General features: G+C 42.1%; 1 protein-coding gene across 4 annotated transcripts in view; it reads left to right on the top strand.

Annotated features, from left to right (window-relative positions):
- znf609b (zinc finger protein 609b) overlaps window positions 1-21,974 on the top strand; it is a 100,659-nt gene extending 78,685 nt beyond the window's left edge. For 2 of the 4 annotated variants that reach the window (XM_071206455.1, XM_034107165.2), the window contains exons 3-9: window positions 903-1,128; window positions 11,114-11,201; window positions 13,093-15,520; window positions 15,631-16,000; window positions 17,002-17,376; window positions 17,617-17,695; window positions 18,824-21,974. In XM_071206455.1, the coding sequence (XP_071062556.1) occupies window positions 903-1,128; window positions 11,114-11,201; window positions 13,093-15,520; window positions 15,631-16,000; window positions 17,002-17,376; window positions 17,617-17,690 (3,561 nt within the window). In that variant the 3' untranslated portion in view covers window positions 17,691-17,695; window positions 18,824-21,974. The remainder of the gene's footprint in view (window positions 1-902; window positions 1,129-11,113; window positions 11,202-13,092; window positions 15,521-15,630; window positions 16,001-17,001; window positions 17,377-17,616; window positions 17,696-18,823) is intronic. The other 2 variants (XM_071206459.1, XM_071206462.1) reach the window with 2 other exon arrangements.
- The last annotated feature ends 3,797 nt before the right edge of the window (window positions 21,975-25,771 follow it).

Raw genomic sequence — 25,771 nt, 5'->3', positions numbered from 1 at the left:
TTGGGATTAGTAGTTTTAGTTCCCTACATAATATTCAGTTTGGAACAGTAAGTACATTACAAATATATATTTTTTAAAGGCATGCAAGCTTATAATCAAACAATGTTGTGTCTTCTAAGTGTAATTGGATCCAGCATTGGCAGCGTTTTTCCCTAGCACTGAGTGGTTTATGCCCAATTAATAAATGTGTGGTGTTGGCTGCAGCATGGCATTCCTCCTGCAGTTCAGTGCTAATGATTTGGAGCGCTTTAATGTCGGCTGCCTTGGATGAAGAGCACTAAGCCTGGTGTCACTGCGGCCCTTTAATCACCATTAGTCTTTCTCTCTCCGTCTCTTTCCCGCCTACTCACTTTTCCACCTCCAGTTGTCTCTTGTGTGCTTCCCCTCAGTTGCTTTCATCATCTACTGTCCTTTTCATTCTCGCTTTCGCTTCTCCGTGTCTCTTCATTGCTGTCACAGTGTGTCAGAACAGGTGGAATCAATTACTGATCCGCCTCAGCAGCCCGCTCCCTCACCTCAACTAGCTGTGTAGTTGAGGGAATTAATGAGTGATCAGCCTTGGAGATGATGTGGTGTCACGGGTCTTGCTCAGCGATGTGCGCGGGAGGGAAGCTGTGGGAGGTATTGTTTGACCAATCCTGCATAACTAATTCTGTCCTTCTGTAATGGCGGTCAAAGCAGTTCACATGTCCCTTACTGCCTCCCCTGCCTGCTAATCACCTCTAACGTTGAGCAAAGACACAGAAGTATATTACCACGTTTTCTTTATAGCTTATCAGGATGACTTCCCTACCCTCTCTCGCTGTGGCCTCCATTGGGCTTCACATCTGCTCTGTTTGTACAGTGGTTTTGACGTGTCTCATATGTTTCTCACTCTCAACCCCCCACTTATTTCTTCACAGATGGAATCTCCTGTCTCCACGCCAGCTCCTCCCCCCCTCCACCTCCTGGCAACAGTTGGCAACAGTGAGATATCCTCGCCGTGTGAGCAGATAATGGTGCGCACACGCTCGGTGGCCGTGAACACAACCGATGTGGCCCTGGCTACTGAGCCTGAGTGCTTGGGGCCCTGTGAGCCCGGTACTAGTGTCAATCTCGAAGGCATTGTGTGGCAGGAAACTGAAGACGGTAAGTTTAAAGGTTCAACATCATGTTTAATAAGTGTAGGAATCTTTGGGAAACTCTGTCCTTGATTATGACCAAACTATTAGGAGAGAAAGGTGTGGATTTTGACAAATAGATTGGGCTAATCCATAGTCGCAATTCTGACATGAATGGACTCCTCCTCTCACATACTGTGTAGTGGATCTCTTCCAACAAACAAGTCTTAGATTTAAAAGGAAACAAGCTATACATATATGGGATTGTTTGTTTTGTGCTTTAAATTTATATAGCCAGTGGTAGCATGAAGACATTTTCGGTTTTATAAGGCTTTAGAAAAGCCTCAGTCGTTTAAAAGAATATTTATCTTGCCGTCATTATCTTACATATTGTGCCTGCTTAAATGTAATTGGATATGCCCTGACTGCCTCAGGAGCTGGTGGTGGTACTAATGCGTGCTTTAACAGCCCACATGCTGCATAGTATTACCAACAAGAATAGTAGTTGGCAGGCAGTTCTTATGTGGTCTTGATTTGTTTTTTGCTTGGGAGTACGCAGACGGGAGTTTGTTGCACAGAGAAATCTGCTCGCTGCAACAACATGCCTCATAACACAAAGCACTTTTTTTTTGCAAGCCTGCCATTTGGGAATTGAGTTGGCTCCTCTCCTGCAGTGCAGTCCGAGTGAAATGTTAGACCTTCTCTGTTTTCCTCCCTTTGATCGAAATCGCATTCCGCTGATTTAATTTTAAGATGTATCGCTAGCGCTATCAGGTTCTGCTGGGTCTGAAAAAACAGCCCTCCTTTTCTGTCGTGCAAGAGAAATAATGCGTACACCTAATCTTCAAAGCAGCTTGCGCTCACTGGCTCTGCGGGCATGCTGAGTACAAATCGCCCACACATCCACAGTGCTGCCTGTTGGTGCACTCGGAGGAACCAAACAGAAAAAGGTCCCTCATTAACATTCCCCAAGCACAGTCCCTGCTATTGAGTCCCCCCCCCCCCCTCCTCTCCTTCCCTTTTATTTTTTAGATTTTTGATCCAGCCCCAGGCTGTGTCAGTTTCACCCCTGTTCCCTCCTCTCTATTGCAACCATTTTTTCTGTTACCAAGCATCCAGCCCGTCACCCCTTGACTCTGTTTCCAAGCAAACTGGGAGAGCGAGTGCAAGGCAGGGGGGGAGATAGACAAGGCTACTTCTGTTAGTGACACAAACATGGCTCAGGGCCAACACCAGTACTATGTTTGTGCTCCCTCATTCTCTGCCTCCCACTGAGTGATTGACCCTCCCCCCTCGTCCTTCCCTTTCCCCGTCCTTTGCCTGCACTCACCCTTTAAAGCTGTTATTTTGGCTCAAAGAGGTAGTGGTTTGTCCTGATAGGGCTGTGTTTTCTTCTGATTCTATTCTATCTGGTTCAGTGGGGTAGAGGCTGGTGGGGGCTTTTGAGTGCTTTTAAAAAGCATTATGGTGGTGAGGGTAGGTATGTGTTGAAGGATGAGGGGCGGCGCACTCTGCAGGTGTAGTGCACAGATTGGTTTGGCCATCTGAGCTGTTGAGGAAAGAAGGGTTTCCAGGATCTAACCCACTTCCATCTCTTTGAAGCCTGTTTTTTTATTATCTCAGAAAGACCTCTATCAGGTAGACACAGCCGGATTGCAACTTCATTTGATAAAATATGAAGACTAATATTTGAGATATAATATTTTGGTGCTGCCCCTTATTCGTCTATTTTATTTTCCATTAAAAAAGATACACACAATGTGTCTTTCTGAGAGTGACGACACCACATCTTGTTCATTGTCGACACATTCCGCTGTAGCCATTTATATTTCCATAACTGTGTGCCGTTCCTGAACCAGATACTTAACTGTCATTCTTAGTAGTCATATGCAGTGTCAGTGCTCCAAACATACAAGATTGACTCTGTACGGAGTTTCTAAGGAGGCATTTCTCAAGAGCCTCCGTTGTATTACATTTTGCACAGTGCATTAAACAACACAAAGCTGAGTGTTCATCCTACATCATTTGAATGGTACGGGACCCGAACAGCCCACCGGCTAGTTTTAGCATGAAAGAGACCCAGATGCTGCTTAGTTCGAACTGTACCGCCATTCTGCATTTCTCCCTAAGAGACCTATGAGAGCAGACTTCTGTCATTGTGGTGCAACTGAGCAAATGAGAATCAAATGAGGAAATCAAGCGAATCCAGGCAGAGTACCAGGAAGAGTACCAAACAGAGGGCCCCAAAGACATTGCAGAAGCATCCTGATTAGCAGTGAAGTTGAGTAGTCCCCCACTTCTCTGCATGACAAGTCTCATACAGAGCTGTTTAGGCATGCACAGTGTGTGTGCGCGCGTTTCATTTAGCATGCCAACCAACAGCTGCTTCATCACCTCCGCCTTTCGGCCTTGTTGGAGTAAATGAACAACAGGCTCCCAGTAATTGTCTGTGCCTCACCCGGCTCACCAAATGCCTGTGAAAGGAAGGAAGGAGGAGGAGGAAGCAAGCGACAACTAACAAATACGATCACAGAAGCTGCACCTTTGAGCTGACAAGAATCTTATCTGATCAGACCAAAGAAATGTTCCATCCCTGTAATATGAGCACAGATGATGTATCAGGCATGTCATGGATAATGGCTAGACTGAATGTATATGTGAATAACAGAATAACATTTGTATTTGATTGGTTTAGTCCTGTGAAGGAGCGTAATACATGGATGATATGAGGAGTGGGGAAGTGAGTCTGTGTCAGTTAGTCAGCCTGGGGGTCAAGACAGAAGCGGGGGGAGGGCATTGACGTGGTATTTTAAGGCCCGGCACTGACTCAAATCCCCTGAGCGCAGACAAGGCAGTGGCAGCTCCCAGGGTCGTGTGTGCAGAGCGATGGGCCATCCCCTCCCAGGCTTAGCATGCTGATACCTCTAAATGTCATCTCTAAAATGCGGGAGAAGTTTATTGCTGTTGAACCGCAGCCCAGAATGCCTTGGCTCCTGCTCCAGGGCAGAGCGAACACAGAGAGGGCCCCTTTGGCCAAATACTGCAGCTCAATGCCAGTGTTCACCCCCCCTCCACCGCACCTCTCACTACCCGACCCTCCAGCACACAGCAGGCTATTCCCCAATACAGGTCCTGCAGCTTCTCAGGCGCCTTACTAGATAAATAAAACAGGCTGTTTGTGATGAATGTTTGTGTCATGGATTATTTAAGCAACACATATTACATCATTGTAAGCATTGGCTTTAGCACAGGAGTTAAACGCGGTCTGGCATACGAGTAGAAGAGGTCAGTGTGAAACGGATATTCCAGTATAAATATTGGCGAGATGTTGTGTTTTTCTCTTTTTCTCCAACCCTGTCAGGGAGCGGAGAAGGGGGATATTGTATGAAAAGAGCACTTGGCTCTTTAACTCACTCGTCGGCTATGCTTCCTTGCTCTTTTGAAGACCACCTGTCAGTGGCCTCATTGAAATGTTTTTACAAAGGCGAGCGGTGGCTGCTCTCCGTGAACCCGCTATAGAAACTGTCCTTGAAATAAGAGTGAGCATTCTCGGAAAGCCTGTAGCCCGCTGCCAGGCCAATGAGCAAGAAGAAGATGGTGTGAGAAATCAATCACAAACTTCTGTTAACAGTAGAGGACACACTGAAAAGAAGAGAACAAAAGTGATACGCCCCTTTCTTTCTCTAGCCCACACTCTTGAACTAGCTTAGCCTTGTTTACTTTCCAGCTTACCAAACCCATCCAAACCCTCCTCAGTGTTCACTTTGACAGAGTGGAAGTGGACAATTTCCACGAGCAAAACAAAAGCAACAATCCCATCTTGTAAAGATTTACCAAAATATGTGGTTGAAATAATTCCCGGTAAGGAACTTCAGATAGAGATGACTCACATTCTTTTAAGGTGGAAACTTGTCTTGTTAGACACAAATGTAGTCCCCGGGTGGTGTTTCCAAGATGGCACCTCACAACAACAATCTCTTAAGAGAGACTTGGTTCCTATTCATATTAGCCGACAACTGCATTTTGTTCAAGCACTTAAATGATCTTGAAACGTAAATCATATGCCCCCAAATTGTAGGCTTTGCCAGTGGTTGTCATAAGATATCATGTTTGCTATATATACACGTCAACAAGTAATGCACCTTTGGTAGAACTGTCTCTTAATCTGAGCAACATCTCCTATAGGAAAAACACCAGAGGGTTTGTTTTGACAGAGGGATTATAGATTTACCCAGATGGCATTTAAGGAAACTGCTCTTTGCCTCACTGCAAATTATTTACAGTAATAAATGCATGTTGGGTCGATAGAGAAGTTACATGCATGGCTGCTGTTCAGTGGTGTACTTCCACTGTAAACTACTGAATTGATATTTGTTAAGGAAGAAACTGCTGCATGCTGCTGATAATGTTGCGACGATGTGGAAAGCATACTAATGCTCCCCTCCTCTGCCTCTCAGTGGTATGAGAGAATTGACCTTCTCTCAGACTGTTATTCTTGTCAGTGAGAGTGACTTTGCTCTTTTACCTCTCATGAACCGGAATGCAGCCTGAACCTTTCAGATGGGGATCAGTTAAATGATCTGAAAGTCCAAATAAAACCATGCACCAAATAGTTGTTTAATGTTCCAGTGACTTGTAAACCTTTATTGTAGTACTAAGGTGTGAAACTATTTCATTTTTAATTAGAAAAAATACCTTGAATGATAATTTAATTAAAATCATTACATTCGATGTAATATGTTAATCAAATAATCAGTTAATTAAATCCTTTCAGCTAAACGATGACATTTTAAATATGACTGGCAAATTACCAGAACACTTGAAATTCTCAAAGTACCGCATTATCACCAGCATCTTGAGGGCTTAAAGTGACTCTTACAATTTGTCCTAAATTCCTGTCTGCCCAGGATTTAAGATGAGGTCAGTTTTAGGACTTTGTATTCTGACACTGACACAACCAGACAAGCTTGGCTCCATGTTATTCACCACGAGTGCAGAAACACTCTTAAAATGGACTGTTGGAAACATGCTCAGACAGTTGAATGCTCAACCGCTTCATTTATCAATGTTACAGTTATTGCTCATGGCAGTACCCGGCTATCTTTTATCTTCTCCCCTTAATGAATACTGACACTATTTTTCTCATTGTTCTCACTTTCTTGTCTTCGTGCAACCTTGATACGAGTGGTGCTTTTTATTGAAGAGCAAATGAGGAAGTGAAAAGAGCTAGCTGTCAATAATTACTTAAGCACCGGACTGCGTACAAGAGGAGGTGATAATTAAGAGTGGTGGTAATTGTTCACATTTTCGTTAATCAAGACTTGTTTGAGTCAGACAAATTTAAAGAAAAGTCTAAAATCCTTTTAATTTGGTCTTTCTGATAACGGTAATATAATGTCACATCCAATAATTACAAAGTGAGCTCCAACTCTCAAAGATAACAAAGGCCTTTTGACGAGGTCAGCCCGTGAAAATGCCATTAGCCCCGCTGAATTCCTGTTGAGTCGAAGCAGAGCAGAGGTCAGCCAGTGAACCCGTGGCCCTCGCCAGCAGCAGAGGACTCGATCTGCTGGCCCCACTGCAACCTAATGAAATGTGTTAAGGAGGGAGCGGGGGGGCAGTCACCCATGCAGCAGACAAACCTACTCCTGACTTAATTTGTCCCCCCACATTGCCCTCTTGTTCAAGTAATCCAAGTGGTGGAGTTTGGTGCGTAAAGAGGGCTGCCATTTGTTGTTCGACAGCATTGAAAGGAAATGAGTGGTAAAATTGCAGGCCAATTCCTGTCAGTCATTTTGGCTTCACTCAGCTGTCAGGAGTGACCCTAATAAGACTGACACAAAGAGGGGAGGGTGGCGACTGGGATTGTGCCAAATCACTCTGTTTCTCCCCCAAAGTAAAGAGGGGCTCACACAAACACTGACATACAACTTCCCTGTGTAAACAAATGATCATGCATGGAAAGTCATCTCAGATTTGTGTATAATTTGCTCTCTCCCACACGGAAATTAGTTTGGGTTTTTTCGTTAAGGGATTTCCATGTTTGGACAAACTCTGCATTGACATCTTTGTCCAAACAGCTTGAACATTATTTCTAGGATGAAATTGTGCGGATAATTTCAAATGGCTTTCAGAAATGTAAACCTAATCTTAATCTCTTGGCATTCCCATGAGCATATTTTTATGATATTGCCCAGAATTTCAATGGATTTTCACCCGCCTAGTTAAGAGACATTAATAAGTAAAGAAATATGTTGTAAATTATGTGAAATATTACAGGGAGTCAAAATGGGTTACTTTGAGAAGCAAGTTTTTCGTTAGCTATGACTGTCATTTAAAGAATTGTAACACAACCACAACCTACTGTTTTCCAATTAGCCCAATGGATGTACAATGAATGTATCAATTCATTGTTTCACAAGTCAATATCAACACAATAATGATGAATACATTGCTAATGAAAACAAAATGTAATCTTAATAAGCTACATTTTAGATTTAGAAAAAGTATGTCTAGTGTAAGCACGGGCGTAGAGCTGATTGTTCTACTTCACTCTGACCAGAAATAATAATTATCTCTAATTATCTTAAGGAGGGAATCAAGTGGAAATGGCAGTGTTGCAATAATGATGTAAAATGATTTTGAAGTTTCCGTCGTTCTTTCTACTAACATAGAAACTGGCTGTTTGGCTAAGAAATTGAATAGCAGAAGTAAAAATCATTTTCACTCCTGCCATGGTTGACGAATAGGACAGGATAACTCAGTGAAAGCTTTCAGAAGCATACATTTAGATTGCCTACTTATTACAAATCATTCAAACGTGAAGTGTTGCCACCATTTCTTGTTTGTAGTTTTTAGAACCATTTCCATTTGGTTTAAGATGCATCAACCTTTCTTTAAATATCCTTGATATGTCCCAGATAACATTTGAGAACCTAGTTTATTAGCATTCACACTGAGTGTAGCCGAGGCAGAGATCTGAGGCGACCCAGAAGCCAAGGCCCGCTCTGACAGGATTACAGAGCTGCTTGGCTTCAACACGGGAGGGTGGCCAGAAGGACCCCCCTCTTAGGAAAATACTCATTCACAGTCCACAAAAAGGCTTGTAAAGGATTCAGACCTTGAAGCAAAGAAATTGATTAATTGAAAATTGAGCAATAGGTCTTTCTGTAGCCTATGTGTTAGTGATGGTGGATGTGTATGTCCATGGCTGCCATATTCATTTGTACATTTAATTACACATGTATCCAAATATAGTAGAGACATGTTATAGGGTTACTTTCTAATGATTAACGTATTGACTCACCTATTGCCACTGATGGCACTTGAACAGTTTATTAAGAATGTAAATGCTCAGTCAGATTGACGCCCATTTGATTATTGCACTAATTCATATTTCACGTTTATAAAGCCCTAGTTTTTGCTACACTGAGGTCTGCTCTTCAGCGGCAGTCGCCTGGGAGTTGCAGTAGAGGGAAATACAGGGGACTTCTCAAGGAGAACTCAATACATAGAATGATGTTCCCACAGGGCAGTGATCCCTATCCAACAGCCAAATACATCACGCAATTTCTTAAGAACAGGATTGTGAAATCTTTGATATACGAGACAAGCGTCAGACCTGTTTAAGAAAACCTTTGCATTGGATTGAAGATAGTTTCGGAGATAATCAGCATTCAGCTTCATTCAGTTGACGTAAATCTGTGGGAAGAATTACAGAAAATCATAGAAATCTCGATGTGTCAAGCTATACATTCTTTAAAATGACCAACAGCTAGTATCAGTCATTTGTTGAAATACCAACTTTGATTACTGTATTTCAAGTACATTTTTTTTTTATAGTTACAAATTAATTTCATTTATTGAGGCTATAATATTATCACAAACTCATTCAAAAAATACTATGTATATTTAAAGAAATGTAATGTTATAATTAAGCATTTTTAAATGACTGCTTCTCGTCAAACAATGGTAGGGGTTTAAATGTTTTCATTCTCAAGACTTTCAAATTGTTGAACTATGCAATTAAAACACTTAAATTGGTACCGGTAACTATTTCCATAGTCTTTTATTATTATTATCATTATTTCCTTGATTTTATGTTATTTATTATTTATTTTAGATTGTATTGATCTGTGTGAATCTTTGCTGTACTGTTTTTTTCACGCTTACCCTGTTGCTGCTTTGTACAACTGAATTTCCCCTCGGGGATTAATAAAGGTTCATCTTATCTTATCTTATCTTAATTTATGCTCCTCCATTGTCAGCGCTAATGTTCATTTTAAATCGTTACAGACAACTCGTGGTATAATTTCTAAACCCTCTCGCATGAGAAAGAAGGGCAGACTATATCCTGCACATCATGAAAGACTACTCATTCATTTGCCCTGCCTTGATTTACATCCTACCACAACCAGCTGCCAGAGCCATTTTGTCTTGGAGTGTTCGAAGAGCTTAGGGGGGCGGTCTGTTGAAGGCGTTTAAGAAAAGGTCTGTGTTTTTGTAATGTGACATAAATCTGAACTTGAGAACCTCTCCTGAACGACATTTGCAGTTGGATCTAGCCTCGACCATGTTTTCAGGCCATAGAGTGAAGGACGAGACTTGTGGCCAAGTGTCAGCAGGTTCCTGTAAACATATATAAATGCCTTATACACTCGCCGCTTTATGCCAGAGGCAGCAAGAGAAAAATGAGGTCTGAACTGTGACTTGTGTATGGGAGGGGAAAAAGATTGTAAGCCAGGGAGGGTTATGCCATTGAAAAGAGGAAGTGAAGGTGAAGGAGAGAGGGAAAATGGGGTGAGCAAGAGGTTTCCTGAGCTAATAAAATGCTCCGAGGGCGGAAGCTGCCAGCCAGCATTCCTGTGCCATTAGATAAGTTAGCTCACTGCAGCCTCCAGTTTCTCTGCAGTGCTGAAGTGGCATGCTGAGGTCACCACTGGGGAGTGGGGGGGATGGTGGGAGCAATACAATGTTTTTGTGCTCGGCCGTTGCTCCTAATCCTCTGAAGTTGATGAATTACTTTTGAATGGACGTGCGAAAACTAGAAATTAGCACCAATCTCCCTCCAGCACTCTGCCGACTTTGTGCAATAACATGAATTATTTTTAACTGACGTTTAATGTGTAAAAAATGTAAAAGAAGGGTTTAAGATTAGTGCTTCTGTACTTTTCATTTCTTTACTACAAAGACAAACTGCCTTCAGATGAACAGTATTTGGTGTCTTAAGAGAAACAAACTGAGAGTTGTGATCTTTTGAACTAATTTTAGATTTCTAATAAGAGGTCAGGTTTCACACTCGGGTTGGGGTGTGTAACTCTCACGAGTGCACCCACATTCACACTAGCCAAATGGCAACACAGAAGCTTCAAAGTGTGACAGATTGCACCAATACCAGTGAAGTCAAGGATCTTGTATTGCACACTCAGTTACATTCTGTCAAACTGAACCGGTTTAACCCAGGAGCTTGTTTGTGTGTTTATTTGTTTGTAAGAAGCTGTTTTAGTAGATTAAACTTCTCCCCAAGGTAGTACATTTCTCAGCTGGAAAGGGAGATGGAGGAATGGAAAAAAAGTATTTGCCTCCAAGTAATTCTCCTTCAGCGAAATCTCTCGCGCTGTGAGATGGCTTATTTTAAATGGAAAGGATGTTCAGTGAATATTCCCCAGTTACCTTAGTGTGATCGCTCTTAGTGGGACCTTCTGCCAGTATCCTATAAAGGTTTTACTATACTGACTGCAGTGGAGTCTGTTCCAAGTCATTTCGAAGATATCAGTCAGTCTTGCCCCTACGGCTTTACTGTGTAAAGCAGTTTAAAAAACGATCTTTGACTTGTGTAACTGTCTTGCATGTGACACCCTTTAGCAAAGATCAACACATTAATGCAGCAGCCAGGATTCTCTTTTTGCTCACATATTAAAGACAGTTACATTATGCATCTCAACATGAAACATTCTGTGTTGTGTTGTTTCCATAATTGTCATTGTTAACACTTCTTTCTCCTTGTCTCACAGGCATGCTGGTGGTCAATGTTACCTGGAGGAATAAGACATATGTGGGCACTCTGTTGGACTGCACACGGCATGACTGGGCACCCCCCAGGTAAGAAGCATTTCCATGTCTGGCTTCTGTTTTAACTGGAGAAAACAGTGTGTATTTAAATGGTAACATTTAAACATTCTTCATTTGAACTGCATTTCTATGAATAGGGCTTCAGTTGTTTGGAGTTGTTCAAACGGAAGCTACACACACACACACACTGATTCAGCATTGTATCTGCACTTTACAAAGATTTTACAGTCACAGATGTTAGTTGTAAATGTCAAGGAAAAAAAGTCATGGTTTCCATGAATCATTGATGCAGTCTCTCTAGCCAAGCTGTACTTGGTCTCTTAACCTTTTCATATTCTCTGTGATATGAATCTGCTGTAGTAGCATCAGCTCAAGGATATACGGCTTAATGCACAAACTTGCTTGTGTACAGCTGGACCTTGCAAGTACATGTTAGCCTTTATCTGAAGTCTGTGGAATCAGGATTCATTGGCAACCGGCTGACGTCCCAGGAGGAAGTAGTGGAAATAGAAAGCTACTCTAACAAGCCAGATTGCAGAATCCAATTATTGGACTAATAGCTTTTCCTTGACGCTGTAAAACATTCTCTTTCTAAGGCTGCATTTTTTTGGATCAGTGTTATGTAGGCGGTACCTTAAGGTATTTGTAATGTCTGGGTATTCGCTATTGTTATGCAAAATAAACAGGTTTTGTGAAATACATTGCCAAACACTTGCTTTGATTTAGATAACCTGTACATGATCTAAATGTAAATATAAATCTATATTTGAAATGCATGGTTAAGTGCAGGAAAAAAGAAAATCAAGATTAAAGCAGCACTAATGGAAAACAAGATGGGGCTGTACCACACTAATGTATCACTGTATATCACTGTATAATGTTCAGTAAGTGAGGTTTGCTGGGCTGTATTTGCACTGAGATAGTCTTATAATTTGTAGCACAACTACATTAGGGACACACCATGAATAATTCAGAAGGCTTTCAGTGGACTGAATATAAACTTGGGCTTATAATGAGTCCAAATTATTCTACCTCTGCCAGACTACGGATGTATTCGCATTCCCTGCTGGGGTTGAAATTGTTAGGAGAGACTTGTCGAGGACTTGTCGAGTCATTCCAGCCCAGTGCCTCTCGTTGTCACAGATTGCTAACCTTCACTGCTGTGCAACAAATATAATTACATTACTGTTATGGAGAGATAATGCCAAACTGCTATTTTAAGAATTGTAATGACTTTGTTTTGATAATAAAGCAGCTAGAATGTTTACTGATGTCTTTTCAAATTATGTTTACATGCTTTTGAGTTGTCGTGTGGCTTTGTTTAATGTGCAGACCAACTCAGTGCACAAAATACCAGATTGGTATTTTATCAGAGAAAAGGGAAAGAACAAAGGTTTACATATTTTGTTATCATTGCGGTTTTGTCTGTTTTTGCCAAAAAGGACTTGTACCCAAGTATTGTCTTTATTGGTATTACTATCATCATTTCGGTTTCCTACATTTCCTATGAGACAATGTGTAATTGCAGCATATAAAATGAACAACCAATAAAGTAAATAGCAGTTGAAGCCTGTTTCCAAGGGGAAATAAAGACTAACATCTTGATAAATTAAAAAAACTAAAGGAAGGCAAAGCATAGAAGCCTAAATTCTTGAATTTGAACATATGTCTTGAATAGACTGAACAATTGTGTCTTCAATTAGGTATGTTTAAGGGCCTTTAGAGAGAATAATAGTTGCAAAAAAAAACACCTGGACTTTCCATGTACAAATGTATTCAACAAAGAATCTCTTTACATGACATTGTAATTTAAGAATAATTGCGTGGTCAGATTTATAATCTCAGAACCTGAGTTTTATTGAAAACAACCATTGATACTGTGAGGTCACTGATTCTTATACGTGATTTCTCTACTATGCAGGTTTTGTGAATCCCCTTCAAGCGATCTAGAGATGAGGAATGGCCGTGGTCGGGGTAAGCGAATGAGACCGAATAGCAACACCCCTATCAACGAGAACAGCAACTCTTCTGACAACAAGGGCACCACCAACAACAAGACGCGTGCTGCTTCCAACAGCAAGGGCCGCAGGGGCAGCCAGACGCCATCAGAGCGCCGCACACCCCCTAACAGCAACACAGAGGACATCAAGGCCAGTCCTTCCTCAACTGGTAAACGTAAGACCAAACCGGCCTCGGACATGGAACCCAATTCCAGCTCAGAGGACACCAAAGGCAACAAACGTATGCGGACCAACTCCAACAGTGGAGGAGTGGGTCCCACAGGACTCCCTATTCCTTCTATTAAGACTGAGCCACTTCCACCTCCCCTCGATCGCAGTTGCCCCTCTCCAGTTCTAATTGATTGCCCACACCCTAACTGCAACAAGAAGTACAAGCACATCAATGGTCTCAAGTACCACCAAGCCCGTGCCCATAATGATGATGACATAAAGTTGGAAATAGATGGAGACAGTGAGTATGGAGAAGACTCGACTCTCCATCCTGAGCCAGGGAACTGTAATGGAGCATCCATCTCGCAGAAAGGATGCTTGTCTCCGGCACGTTCAGTAACTCCTAAAGGCAGGAACTTTGATGCTCAAAGTCCTTCCCCATCTCCGGGCAAGTTTGGTTCAAAGCAGAATAAAAAGAAAATGGCTGAGACAGATCCAGAAACAGGAGGTGTCCCAATGGACGGCTGTGAAGATGGGCCATGCCTCACTGATGAGGCCAGTAACGATGATATAGATGATAAGAAGTCTAAAAAGGCTGGCACAAAAGCTGATAAACTGGCTCAGAAAAACATGAAGTCACCACGGCCTGTTGGCCCTGGCGCGACAGCACCGCAGCAGATGTACCCCTTTCCTCCTGGAAACCCAAATTCTTCCCCAGTGCTTACCCCAATGATACAAGGGGTTCCTAAGAGTCCCCAAATGAAGGGGACACAGCCTAAACCTGCTGTCATTGGAGATCCTGCCACAAGTAGCTCCAAAGACAAGAAAAAGAAAAAGAAGAAGGATGGCGCGAAGGAGCCTGACAGTCCCAAGCCTCCTGGAAAGGGAGGTAAGCTAGAGGAAGGAAAGCTTCAATACACTGATGCCTCTGAACTAGGAATTAAGGGGGAAGGACTGCTCAATGGTTCCTCAGATCTTCATCAGAGTCGCTTGGCCAGTATTAAGGCTGAGGCTGATAAAATTTACAGTTTTTCTGACAATGCCCCCAGCCCATCAATTGGTGTAGCCAGTCGGATAGATGGCAGTGGGATGCCACAGCCTCTCACGCCAATAAACCCTGGGAGCCAGAATGGTGCCGACAACTCTTCAGTCAAAACTAATAGCCCAGCCTATTCAGACATTTCAGATGCTGGTGAGGATGGTGAGGGGAAACTAGAAGGTGTCAAAGTTAGGACAGAGGAACAAGCTGTGAGGGAAAGTGTCAAAAAAGCACTTTTTACAAACCCGGCGCCCAGCAAAGAGTCCCCATACTATCCCGGGTACGACGCGTACTACTCACCCAATTACGTTAACCCCAGTCCCGGTGCGCCCAATCCAGGTACACCAGCAGCTGAAGGTCAGATTAAGATCAAAAGGGAAGAGGACCAGGAGCAAGGTGAGGTAAAAGTCAAAGTTGAGGTTCATGAAGACCACAAAACTGACAGTGCCTCTGGCCAGCCGCAACAACAGCAGCAACAACAACAACAACTGCAGCAGCAGGAACAGCAGCAGCGACAACAACAACAGCAGCAGCAGCAGCAACAGCAACAGCAGCAACAACAACAGCAGCAACAGCAGCAGCAGCAACAGCAGCAGCAGCAACAACAACAGCAACAGCAGCCCTCAGTCATCCAACAGCGATCTAACATGTACATGCAACCTCTTTACTACAACCAGTATGCGTATGTCCCCCCATATGCATACCACCCTGATCAAGCCTACCATAATCACTTGATGAACACCAACCCAGCATACCGGCAACAGTACGATGAGCGGCAGCGACAAATGGCTGAACAGCATCGTGCCGAGAAGAAGTCGGACATAGCCATAAAGGAACGGGAAGTCTCCATGAAGGAGGAGTGGAAACAAAAGAGCCCGATGCCACCAAGCCTTTCCAAAGCCCCAAGTCAGCCAGACCTCGGAAAGACGTCGCAGCCCTCGAGCAAATCCAGGGACTCGCCCTCTGACCCCTCCTCTAAATCCCTGGCGAGCATAAAGACAGAGGACCCAAAGTCCCAGCAAGCTGAGGGGCTAAAGATGAAGCTGTCTGAGGGAGGACCCCATGGAAAGGAAGACTCCAAGCCGACACTGGAGCACAGAGGTCAGGCAGGGACGGAGCAGGCCATGTGGTACAGACAGGTAAACAACAATCTATAACATCAGTGTTGGAATCTGTTTGTACATCTGATATTCTAGTTGTATTTCAATATGTAGATTCAGAATGTGTGCTGACTTGTACTGTCTTTCAGCAGTACCCCGAGGGCCAGAAACCCCAATCAGAAGACGAACACCAGCAACAGCAACCTCGATGGAAAGATGAAAGGGACAGAGAACGGGAACGTGACCGCAAAGTAAAGGATGAAAGACCCAGGCCCAAGGACAGTCAAAGTGGGCCCAAGGAGGAAGGCAAAGAGGGCAGTGATCCTAGAGTCCCTTCTGAGGACCACCGGGCCATGAACAAAGACTCTCGTTCTAATCCCCACATGCAGTTCTCATCACCACTAGCACAGCACCAGGGCTACATGCCCTACATGCACGGTTACCCCTATGGACAAGGCTATGACCCCAACCACCCTGGATACAGGGGCATGCCCTCGGTCATGATGCAGAATTACCCAGGTATGACATAAGATTAACTCCTAATATTAGGGAGTACAACAAAAAAAACTCCTAGTGAAAATAATGTTCAGTATGCAGTTCTATTGCTTTGGATAGCGAGTCTATTCGTTTTATTGTACATTTATGAAAAGGCAACCAAGTCAACATGGTTTAAATAATTGAAGGTGTGTTGTTTTTAGCTTGCATTACTTTTTGAAAACACGCTGGCTCTAAGGATTTGTTAGTGCAGCTTTACATTGTGCATTAAAGCTGTGTGTACCGGTCTAAGCAACTCCTCTGGTCAAGTATTTGTGATTTTATTCAGAAAGAACTGAATTTGGAATTCGCAGCAATGTTTGTGTTGTTACCAGAAATTGCTGTTTTTTTTGTTGTGAAAATGTTAAAACGGCAGGAAATAATCGGGATTATTTGGCGGAGCTCAATGGAGGCAAAACACAGCGAGCTCCGGGCGAAGTGTGTATGAAAGTTAGATAAGTTGAGTCAATGAGGTTTTATGGTTCTACATAGGAATATTATATGTGCAAGATTACAATTATTAGGGGGAAAATGCAGGCATTCATACTGGGGGGTAGTGCAAAGTATATTTCACACGTGTTCAAGAATTGTGTAACCCTTTATTCACACTGTACTATTGATGGTTTACATTCAGAAATGTTCTGACCATAAGAAATGTTTCTTCTGTAAGTGAAATTTCAACTGCTATATTTTGTCATTGCAGTCGAACACATTGAAATACTTCCAGTGTCTTCTTAATTTTCTAAATTGTGAAAATATGTGTAGAGAAAATAAGCTCGAATTGGAAACTGGAAATAACTCGATAAAGGTGGACAATGTGACAATTTTGTCTAGAAGTCAAAATGGTCTGGTTAGTGACCTGAAATCAATTGTGTTGACTGTTCAACTCAATTGATGTGAGCATGAATGAATAGCAATCAATCATCAATAGTCACATCTGATTCCACATCAACCTAATTCTAATCAATCTTTTTGATTGCTCTCAGGTTCGTACCTTCCTGGAGGCTACCCGTTTTCTCCATATGGCAGTAAAATGGCCGGAGCTGAGGAAGGCGGCGACAAATCTCGTGCAAGCCCAACAGTCACCAAAACGGCCGTGGACTCCAAAGCCCTGGATATCCTGCATCAGCACGCCAGCCAATACAAGAGCAAATCCCCCACAGTCGGTGACAAGCCGCCCCATGAGAGGGAGCGGGAGCAGGACCGAGGCGCCGGAGGAGAGAGAGATCGGGAAAGGGAGCGCGAGAGGGAAAGAGACGTAGACCGACCCCGCTCCTCGCCCTCCCAGCGCATCATGCCCTCCCACCACCACCTGGGGTACCCCCTACTCTCGGGGCAATACGACCTATCATACGCCACAGGTGAGTCATTCAGCTCAATGTTTGAGAGTGGATTCACTACATTAAATGTTATTCTTAAGGTACCATATATGCAGAGTAGATTTATGCCATCTAATTAAATACAAAAGGCCCACAGTCCAGAATATTGAGTGAAAGTATGTGCTGACTGTTTAATTAAAGCAGATAACCAAGCAGCAATCTAAATTCACAACCTAAATAGGACGAATCACTGATAGCCATACATTTTCCGATTCACTGTAGGTCTCTCCTCAGCAGCTATTGTTGCCAGCCAACAAGCAGCAACCCCCTCTCTCTACCCACCCCCACGGAGGTGAGAACGGTAAGACCCCATTAGTTAGAGAGCGGGCAAAAGACTGATTGTGAAACAAACACAAGGCTATGTATACACAGCTGAGAGCAGTGTTTGCAGACAAGACAAATGCAGGTGGAAAACATCTTGCTTCTCTATAGTTAACAATATTACGGCTACGAGTACTAGCACTGAAGATAAAGCAGTTTATTTCTTTGTCCTTGGTGTATGTTATTTGAAGTTAAAAGAGCTCCCTGCTCACAGGCAGCAACTTGTAAGAAAAAACAAATCATGGCCAAACAAAACCATCAGCACTGCTGCAATCTTGTACAATATGCAGTGCAGCATTTAGCTCCACGGCTTATCCATCCTAAGTAGGTCCTCTGAGGACAAGTGAAGTGGATCATAGTGTTGAAAATAGAGACGTGCAATGAGCCCGCCAACACGTCAAACCAGAGCAGCCGGCACCGCCATCTAGTGGCAGCGCTTTCAAATGACACTCGATAAATTATAAATGAATGGTGTTGATTCAACCTTTAGTCAATTTGAGGAAGACATTTGTGGTTATGTTAAACTGTTTTGAAATGAAATGTGAACATTATAACCTTCATGAAAGTGCAATTCATAGCAGGGCTGTAAAAGACTGGTAGATTTACATAACAATATGGCTTTTGAGTGTAGGCTGCATGTAAACACTAATAACACACCTTTACCGGTGGAAGGAATACTCCTATTTTAAGTAACACAAAACGATATTGCGTAAAAAAGTTCTTTAGGTATCAACAATAACAGTAGTCAGAACCGGCCCTTTGAGAGCGCTACGTTATTGTATGTATAGTATAGCACTACTATTATTTAGGCATAAATGTGTAAACACAGTTGAGTGTATAAGAAAAGCAATGTATTTTTTAACATAATCATATATTTTGTTCATAAAGTCTTAATATACCAAGTTACTAGTAAATATGGGTCCTCAAATAATGTATTAAGTGAAAGAACACAAGTTCCCTCTAAAATGAAGTAAACTGTAATATACGTAAGCATTGTAGTGTATACAGCTTAAGTTAAACTGTCCATGCTGCTTTTTGTTTCTGTATTTGATGTGAATGTTGTGAGGTGACCTGGTGTAATACGTTCTTCCTCTGTTTGCTCCAAAAGGGAAACCTGACCGTCACACCTCGACCCTGCAAAGATTCATGTGACTGGCTCACATGAGGAGAGAGTCCCCCGCTGTTCCCTCTTAGACATCAGTTGAATGGTGTTTCTATCTATATCTTTTAGTTCTTCTGCCCTGAGGATATGCAGTTTGTCGGTTTTTTTTTTTATGTCCTCCCCTCTTGAACAACCCCAATTTTTTCCAAACCTTGGACTAAAACAAGACTGATAAAAAACCCAGGTTCAAAGCCATCACTCTGCCTCAACACGCAGAGGAAACACTGACCCTGACCGCTGATTATCTAGTCTTTGCACTGTCAACAAATACAATGCAACAAGAGACTATTGGACTGCCAGACAGCTCTTTTTTTCTTTCTTTGACTGTAGCGTTTTCGGTCGCACGCAGAAAGAAACTGGCAGGGGATTTATGACGAGATGGGTGGCTGATGGGAAAAGGGGAGTCAAACTAAATTAAAAGACTGAAAAGAAAAAGTGAATCATATTGAAATGAATCACCTCTCTGTCTCTGGCTTAGTGTATGCCGTGAAACAACAGTATATCCTTAACTTGACAAATGTTCGGCTATATTTCGTGGGCGAGAGGGAATATGGCAACAGCTGCTTTCTTCAGAGACTTGAGAGCCTGAGAATTTCATTTCATTTTCCCATCAACATTGTCGATTCCCATCCTCTTTGAAGCCTCAGTTCTTGTTTCAGGGATGATGTCGTCATGTTTTTGCGAAGGGACCGCACACACCTCAATGGAGAATAAACACTATTCATGTTTTCTTTTCTGGGTAATGCTTCACTTCTACTCCATATCATTGTGTTCATCCTTGAATGTGTCTGATGCTGGTATGAGTCCTGTTATTCCTTATAATGAAAGGGTCACATCTGTTGTTTTGCTCAAACAGTGAAGCCATATTAGCAAGTGAAGAATTCACGGGGCGTTATCGTCACTGCACCTGGCCACTTGTTGGGGTTTAAACTGTACGATTGTGCTTCATTTAGCTTGTCACGTTTGATTGTTCTCAAAAAAGAAAAAATGTGAAATTTCACTCAACTCATGTATTTTTCTGCTGTAATATAGACTTAAAGCCTACTTTGATGTGCATTAATGTTTATTTTTATCCCAACACCCAACTGTTGTTCAATAGCCTCCAGCCTTCACAGCACACCATCAGCTCAGAGCATCGTTTCTGAGATGTCTCAGCTTTGGTAGTCATGCTGCCCTTTTACGTTTGTATTCACTTTCTAGTATTTCAACACATCACAAGCTTGGTTCACACACTCATCCCAACATGCAGCCTGCAGTCAGACTGGATCCAGACCTGAGTCACTGTCCACATCTCAGATATGTTAAAGCGATTCTATAGCAACTCAAACCGACAGACTTTGTGTCCACCAGTCTAATTTCCAGGCTGTTGTTCACTGTCAAAAGGGCGCAAATATCTCCTGGTGCTTCTCTTGCTTGTGTGGCTTCACTGTAACACTTTGACTTCAGACAGTTAGCATGGGTTACTTACTAGAGACTAGCTTTGTATTACCTGGGCTGATGAGTCTGATACCTCAGACAAACAGCTTCTGCCTGTGCTGTTAGGTCGTCATACTGGCACATTAAACACACGTGCATGAAATGACTCCCAAAAACCCCTGTACCCGTTACATGAACCAATCCGGTGCAGCCAACAGACTGTTAAAAAACTTGGAACAAAAACAAGCATGGTAAATACCAGTGAAATAGGGACCTTGATCATGCACATAGGAGTGAAGAAGGAAGGCTCAAAGTTCAGCTGAGAGGAAGCACGTTGCTCCCGGCTTTCCTTCGGATCTGTAAATGGTGGCTCCCCTCAGTAAATTCACATGACATCTGCAGAAAGAGCAACAGTCAAAAAGGCCCGTTCTACCCGAGGACCCTCTTGGCTTTAAATTACAGTTCTCTTGTACCTCAGGGGTTGTAAGTGAAATTCAATCCAGATGCTATTTGCATTGATTTGAGAGGGCTTTTGTTTATGGGTGAGGGGGGAAAAGGCACATTTTTGGTTTTGAGCTGGATGTGCTGCTGTAGTGGTTTCATTCATAAATGGCAAATTGGCTCAGGATAGGGACTTGTTAGAGGTTTTATGCCACACCATGCTGTCGTGGGTCGTGAACAGTCTTTACGTTCCTGCTTTATGAGTGTAATATTGACCGTGTTGTCATTAAATATAATTTTATTGATTTGGGTTTCTACACTTTAAGGTTCCCTTTGTTGTAATTCTTTTTTTCTTTGAACACTGTATGTGATCAAGTCCACAAGCAGCCAGTTATTCCCACGTCTAACACCCTCTGAAGTTGGATGGTTGTCGAGATCCTTCTGAGCATTATGAAACTGCAGCAATTCATTTTGAGGTTCACGGACATTCCCACTCAATAAATTGCCAGTTTCTCATCCCAAGGAAATTTGCAAGATGGTTTATTTTTAGAATTTTTGCGCATTTCAAGAAGAATGGCTGATATGAAAAAGCTGAATGTGGTGGTGTATGACTTGTACTTAATCTGTAAGGGTGATCTAGGCAGCTGTGATGTTGTCATTAAAGTCTGTGGGTTTTAGTACCAGCAGACTGCATACAGTACAGTTTTATCAGACAATGGTTGTGACAAGTGCATTTGTCCTCTCTCTGAGAGTAGTAATGTTATCTCAGTAGTAAGCAAAGCCCAGTGAAATCATATATACTGAAGTGTATGAAAAGCCAGAAAAGTAATGTTTGCTATCAACATATTGGAAAGTGCTTGGCTCTTGTATTTTGCAGGACTGTATTTGTTTCATGGTGAAGAGTATATTTATTGGCCAGCAGTTGTCTCAATTGGTGCCTAGTTGAACATTCTTCTGTGAAAACACAGACACTTGCTCTTTTGTCCTTTTCCTGACCCACCTACTGTCACACAGCCCCCCCCCCCTCCCCCAGAGTGCCGGTTCTGGTGCTTGCAAGGATGTTTACAATGTCTTCATTTTCTTTCTGTGTGAGAAATTCAGAACTCTTCACCCTCACCTCCTTTCTCCCTCCCTTCAGGAGTTTGTGTAAAGTGTACATTACCATGGTTCTTTTTTATACAATACTCTGTAACTTGCCTTTGTAAATTTGGGCTGGAAAAAAATAAATCTTTTTATGAGACGATCTGTCCTGGGAACTGCTCAATTGCCTTGGCTCTGTGGATGCTGTGGAAATGAGATAATACTGTAACTACTTTGTTTGTCCGTGTTTTCTCCTAAGTAATGTTTACGCTTGAAAATACAAGATCACAGGCACTAGGAACCAATAAGTTATCTTTACAGAATACTTTATTTTACAATATAAGTATAAATAGATAATTATCTTTACTTAAATGTTTTTAATTAAGGGTAACCCGTTTGCCACACAATCTGTTGACATGAGATGAAACTGCACTGAGTGTTCTGGCCACAGGAGAGCAGTGTCTAAAGGAGACACAGTAAGCCTCAGCTGCACTGTAGTTTCACTGCTGACCAGCTTCCTGTTCTACAGCAGGATTGTTTCAACACAACATACATGACATTTCATTTAACTGCTGTTACTCCACCAAATGACTCTGCAGAATGATATGGGTGTCATCTGCTGCAAAGAAAAGCTTCTCTTCAATTTGCTTTCTTGTAAACAAACAAAAGCTGTATTTACATGTAGCTTTCCCACAAACAGTCAAAGTGTGTCCTTTCCAACAAACGTGTCTAAGTGCATTTCATTTTCCATAAAACTAACAATCTAACATTTAAATCTTAGATTAGGGGTGTCCACACTTTTTTCACTGAGGGCCACATACATAAAGATCTAAGAGGTCAGTTATATTGTACGGAGCCCTGGAGGGTTCATAGAGAGAAAAATAAATAAAACGTGGCCACGTTTTACTTTCTCGTTCGCACGAGTTACTAAAGCGTGCGCACGCGTTAATAAAGCGTGGCCTCGTTTTGTGTGTGTGTGTGGGCATTTGTTTATGATAGTATCGTTCGTTCCGGTGCACTCCGGCAGGACTATAGCACATCGAGATTAAGATTAAACTAATTTCTTTCATTTGGGAATACACATATAACTATGGAGAACCAGATGTGTGTAAATTACTGTTCGTGGTCATTTGAAAACAAATGCCGGTGGTGTCGAACACACCGAACACGCGCGCGCGCACACACACACACATATCATGCGCCCAGGTGACAGGACATCTCCTTCATAAAACGAGGGGGAATACTCTGGCAGTTCGATGTGTGTAGAGGTGTGTGTGGTTAAACGTAGCAGCCTCGATCTCTATTCAGCGGTTCTAATGAAGGGAAACGCAGTGAAGTAAACAGTAAAAGGCACCGCTCTTTGCAGCTGGTGCTGCTCTTCTCAGATTCTGCTGAATTACACGTTACTGCCTCTAGTGCCCTGTACGACGAAGCCAGTTCAACAGACCCTGGATATGTTTGATTTACCCGGCTTAACTAACCCTAACAAACGCGATGTCGCTAAGCGGTCCTACGAAGCTGGTTATCAACTCAGCAAATCAACCAGGGTTTCTCTGTCCGGTTGAGAGCGCGTTCATGTGAAAGGGACGGGGTTACCAACATTTGACCAATCACAAACATGGAGACGGGTGCTGACAGCGCAGCGTCATACTTCATGAATGAATAGTGTAAATAGCAAATCCTGCTTCGTAGTACAGGCCACTGGTGCCACAGAGATTTCATAAAGTGAAGGAGGATTTCCTTCTATGAAACAGCTGTGGGCAGCAGATACTGTAAGTCACGGACAGGAATCCCTCAATTTAAATAAAACGAGGCCACGCTTTATTAACTCGTGAGTCGTGCCCACGCTTTATTAACTCGTGCGAACGAGAAAGTAAAACGTGGCCACGTTTTATTTATTTTTCTCTCAATGAACCCTCCAGGGCTCCGTAATATTGTCTCATAAGTGAAGTTATAAATTAGAAAAATCAATCAATGTAGGCAAATTATTCTTAAACACAGTTTTCTATAAAGTTTCATTTATTTTGTTACAAAATGTCTTGGCAGCTCATTCCTTATTAAAACAAGCTGTTGCTCTCCCCTCACAGCCCTGTGTAAAAGGTATACTTCAAGAGTCAGAATCAAGGCAAGGCAATTTTATTTATATAACACTTTTCAGTACGTGGCGATTCAAAGTGCTTTACAGATTAAAAGCAAAAGACATTTAAGAACAAATCCTGCATAAATACATTATTAACAAGGCATTTAAAAACAGGCATAAAAAGCAAAGATAATGAAATTAAATAAATAAATAAACACAGCAGGTACAGAATACATGACTAAAAAAGGCATACTGTAGTGTGAGTATGGGCAGCTCAATTAAAAGCAGCGGCAAATAGGTGCGTTTTTAATCTGGATTTAAAAATAGGAAGTGTTTCAGCGGACGTGCACGATTTGGGCAGTTTGTTCCAAATTGTTGGAGCATAATAACTAAACGCTGCTTTTCCATGTTTAGTGATTATTCTCAGAACAGAGAGCAGACCTGACCCAGAAGACCTGAGACTCCTGGATGCTTCATAGTGATGGAGTAGGTCGTCTAAATACCTCGGTCCTAAGCCATTTAGTGATCTAAAAACTAGCAGTAGTTTTTTTTAATCAATTCTTTGGCAGACTGGAAGCCAGTGTAATGATCTCAGAACCGGAGTGATGTGATCCACTTTTCTAGTGTCAGTGAGGACTCGAGCAGCAGCGTTCTGAATCAGCTGCAGCTTTCTGATAGATGTTTTAGTGAGCCCTGTGAATACACTATTGCAGTAGTCGAGTCTACTAAAAATAAAAGCATGGACAAGTTTTTCTAAATCCTGTTGCGACATTAGTTTTTTAATCCTTGATATATTCTTCAGGTGGTAGTATGCAGACATAATAACCGTTGTAATGTGACTGTTAAAATTCAGGTCTGAGTCCATCACTACACCCAGATTTCTTGCTTTGTGAGTTACTTTGTAGTCTGCCGACTGAAGCTCTGTGATTACTTTTAATCGGTCCTTCAGAATCCCTTTATTAGTCCCAGAGGGGAAGTGTACATAGTTACAGCAGAAAAAAGAGCCACAGACAGCTTGATGTTACATGCATTAAAAAGTACTAAGTTATGATATAATAAAAAATAAAAAAATAGGGCTTATTAACACGGGCATAACAACAACGAATACTGTGTAATATATGTTTATATATTTAAGAAGTGAAATGAAAGAAAAGCACAAGCTTCATGTGTGGGCCATATTCCATTATACTTTTCGAATTAGCTGTGGGCGAATAAAAAAGGGCCCGGGCCATAGTTTGGACACCCCTGTCTTAGATAGTTATCATCTATGTTTACTAGCTTGACGCCTGCTGTTTCTGGTGTATTGCAGCATCACTTAGTGTGTTTCCCCCACCTGTTGATCAGAGGAACAGCGCACCGTAGCACTACAGGAGCACATCACTCTACAGAGAACCTTGAGTTTAATGCATGTGCGTACTTATGGTGCGTGCCATCAGAATTTATTCAACGTTTTTACATGTCTTTGAATCAATTGTCATGAAAAAATGCCAATAATTTTCTTGCAAAAGCTTTTCAAATGTGTCGCTTTGCTCCCATTATTCTTAGTATCAAAACATTTTGGACTGTTGATCAGTGTGGCTGAAACTAACAATTATTTTGGATGAATCTGTAGATCAGTTTAGCGAGTACTCAACTAGTTGTGTGGTCTATACAATGTCAGACAATTTGGAGACAAAACAAAGCCCAAGATGATGAACATTGAAAACTAACATTTAAGTACCTATAGTATCAGAAAATATTGAGTCAAACCGATAAATTGATTAGCAAAATAGTTTGTGATTTATTGAATAGTTGACAACTCCGGAACTAATCATTGCATATGTATTGCTAAAAGAAACGTAAAGCCATTTCAAGATTGCCTTAAGCCTTGGGAAACT

Source organism: Pseudochaenichthys georgianus, chromosome 3 (genome assembly GCF_902827115.2).
Source record: "Pseudochaenichthys georgianus chromosome 3, fPseGeo1.2, whole genome shotgun sequence".
Classification (NCBI taxonomy): domain Eukaryota; kingdom Metazoa; phylum Chordata; class Actinopteri; order Perciformes; family Channichthyidae; genus Pseudochaenichthys; species Pseudochaenichthys georgianus.
The sequence above is the reverse complement of the archived record's forward strand: the minus strand, read 5'-3'. Positions and strand labels throughout refer to the sequence as shown.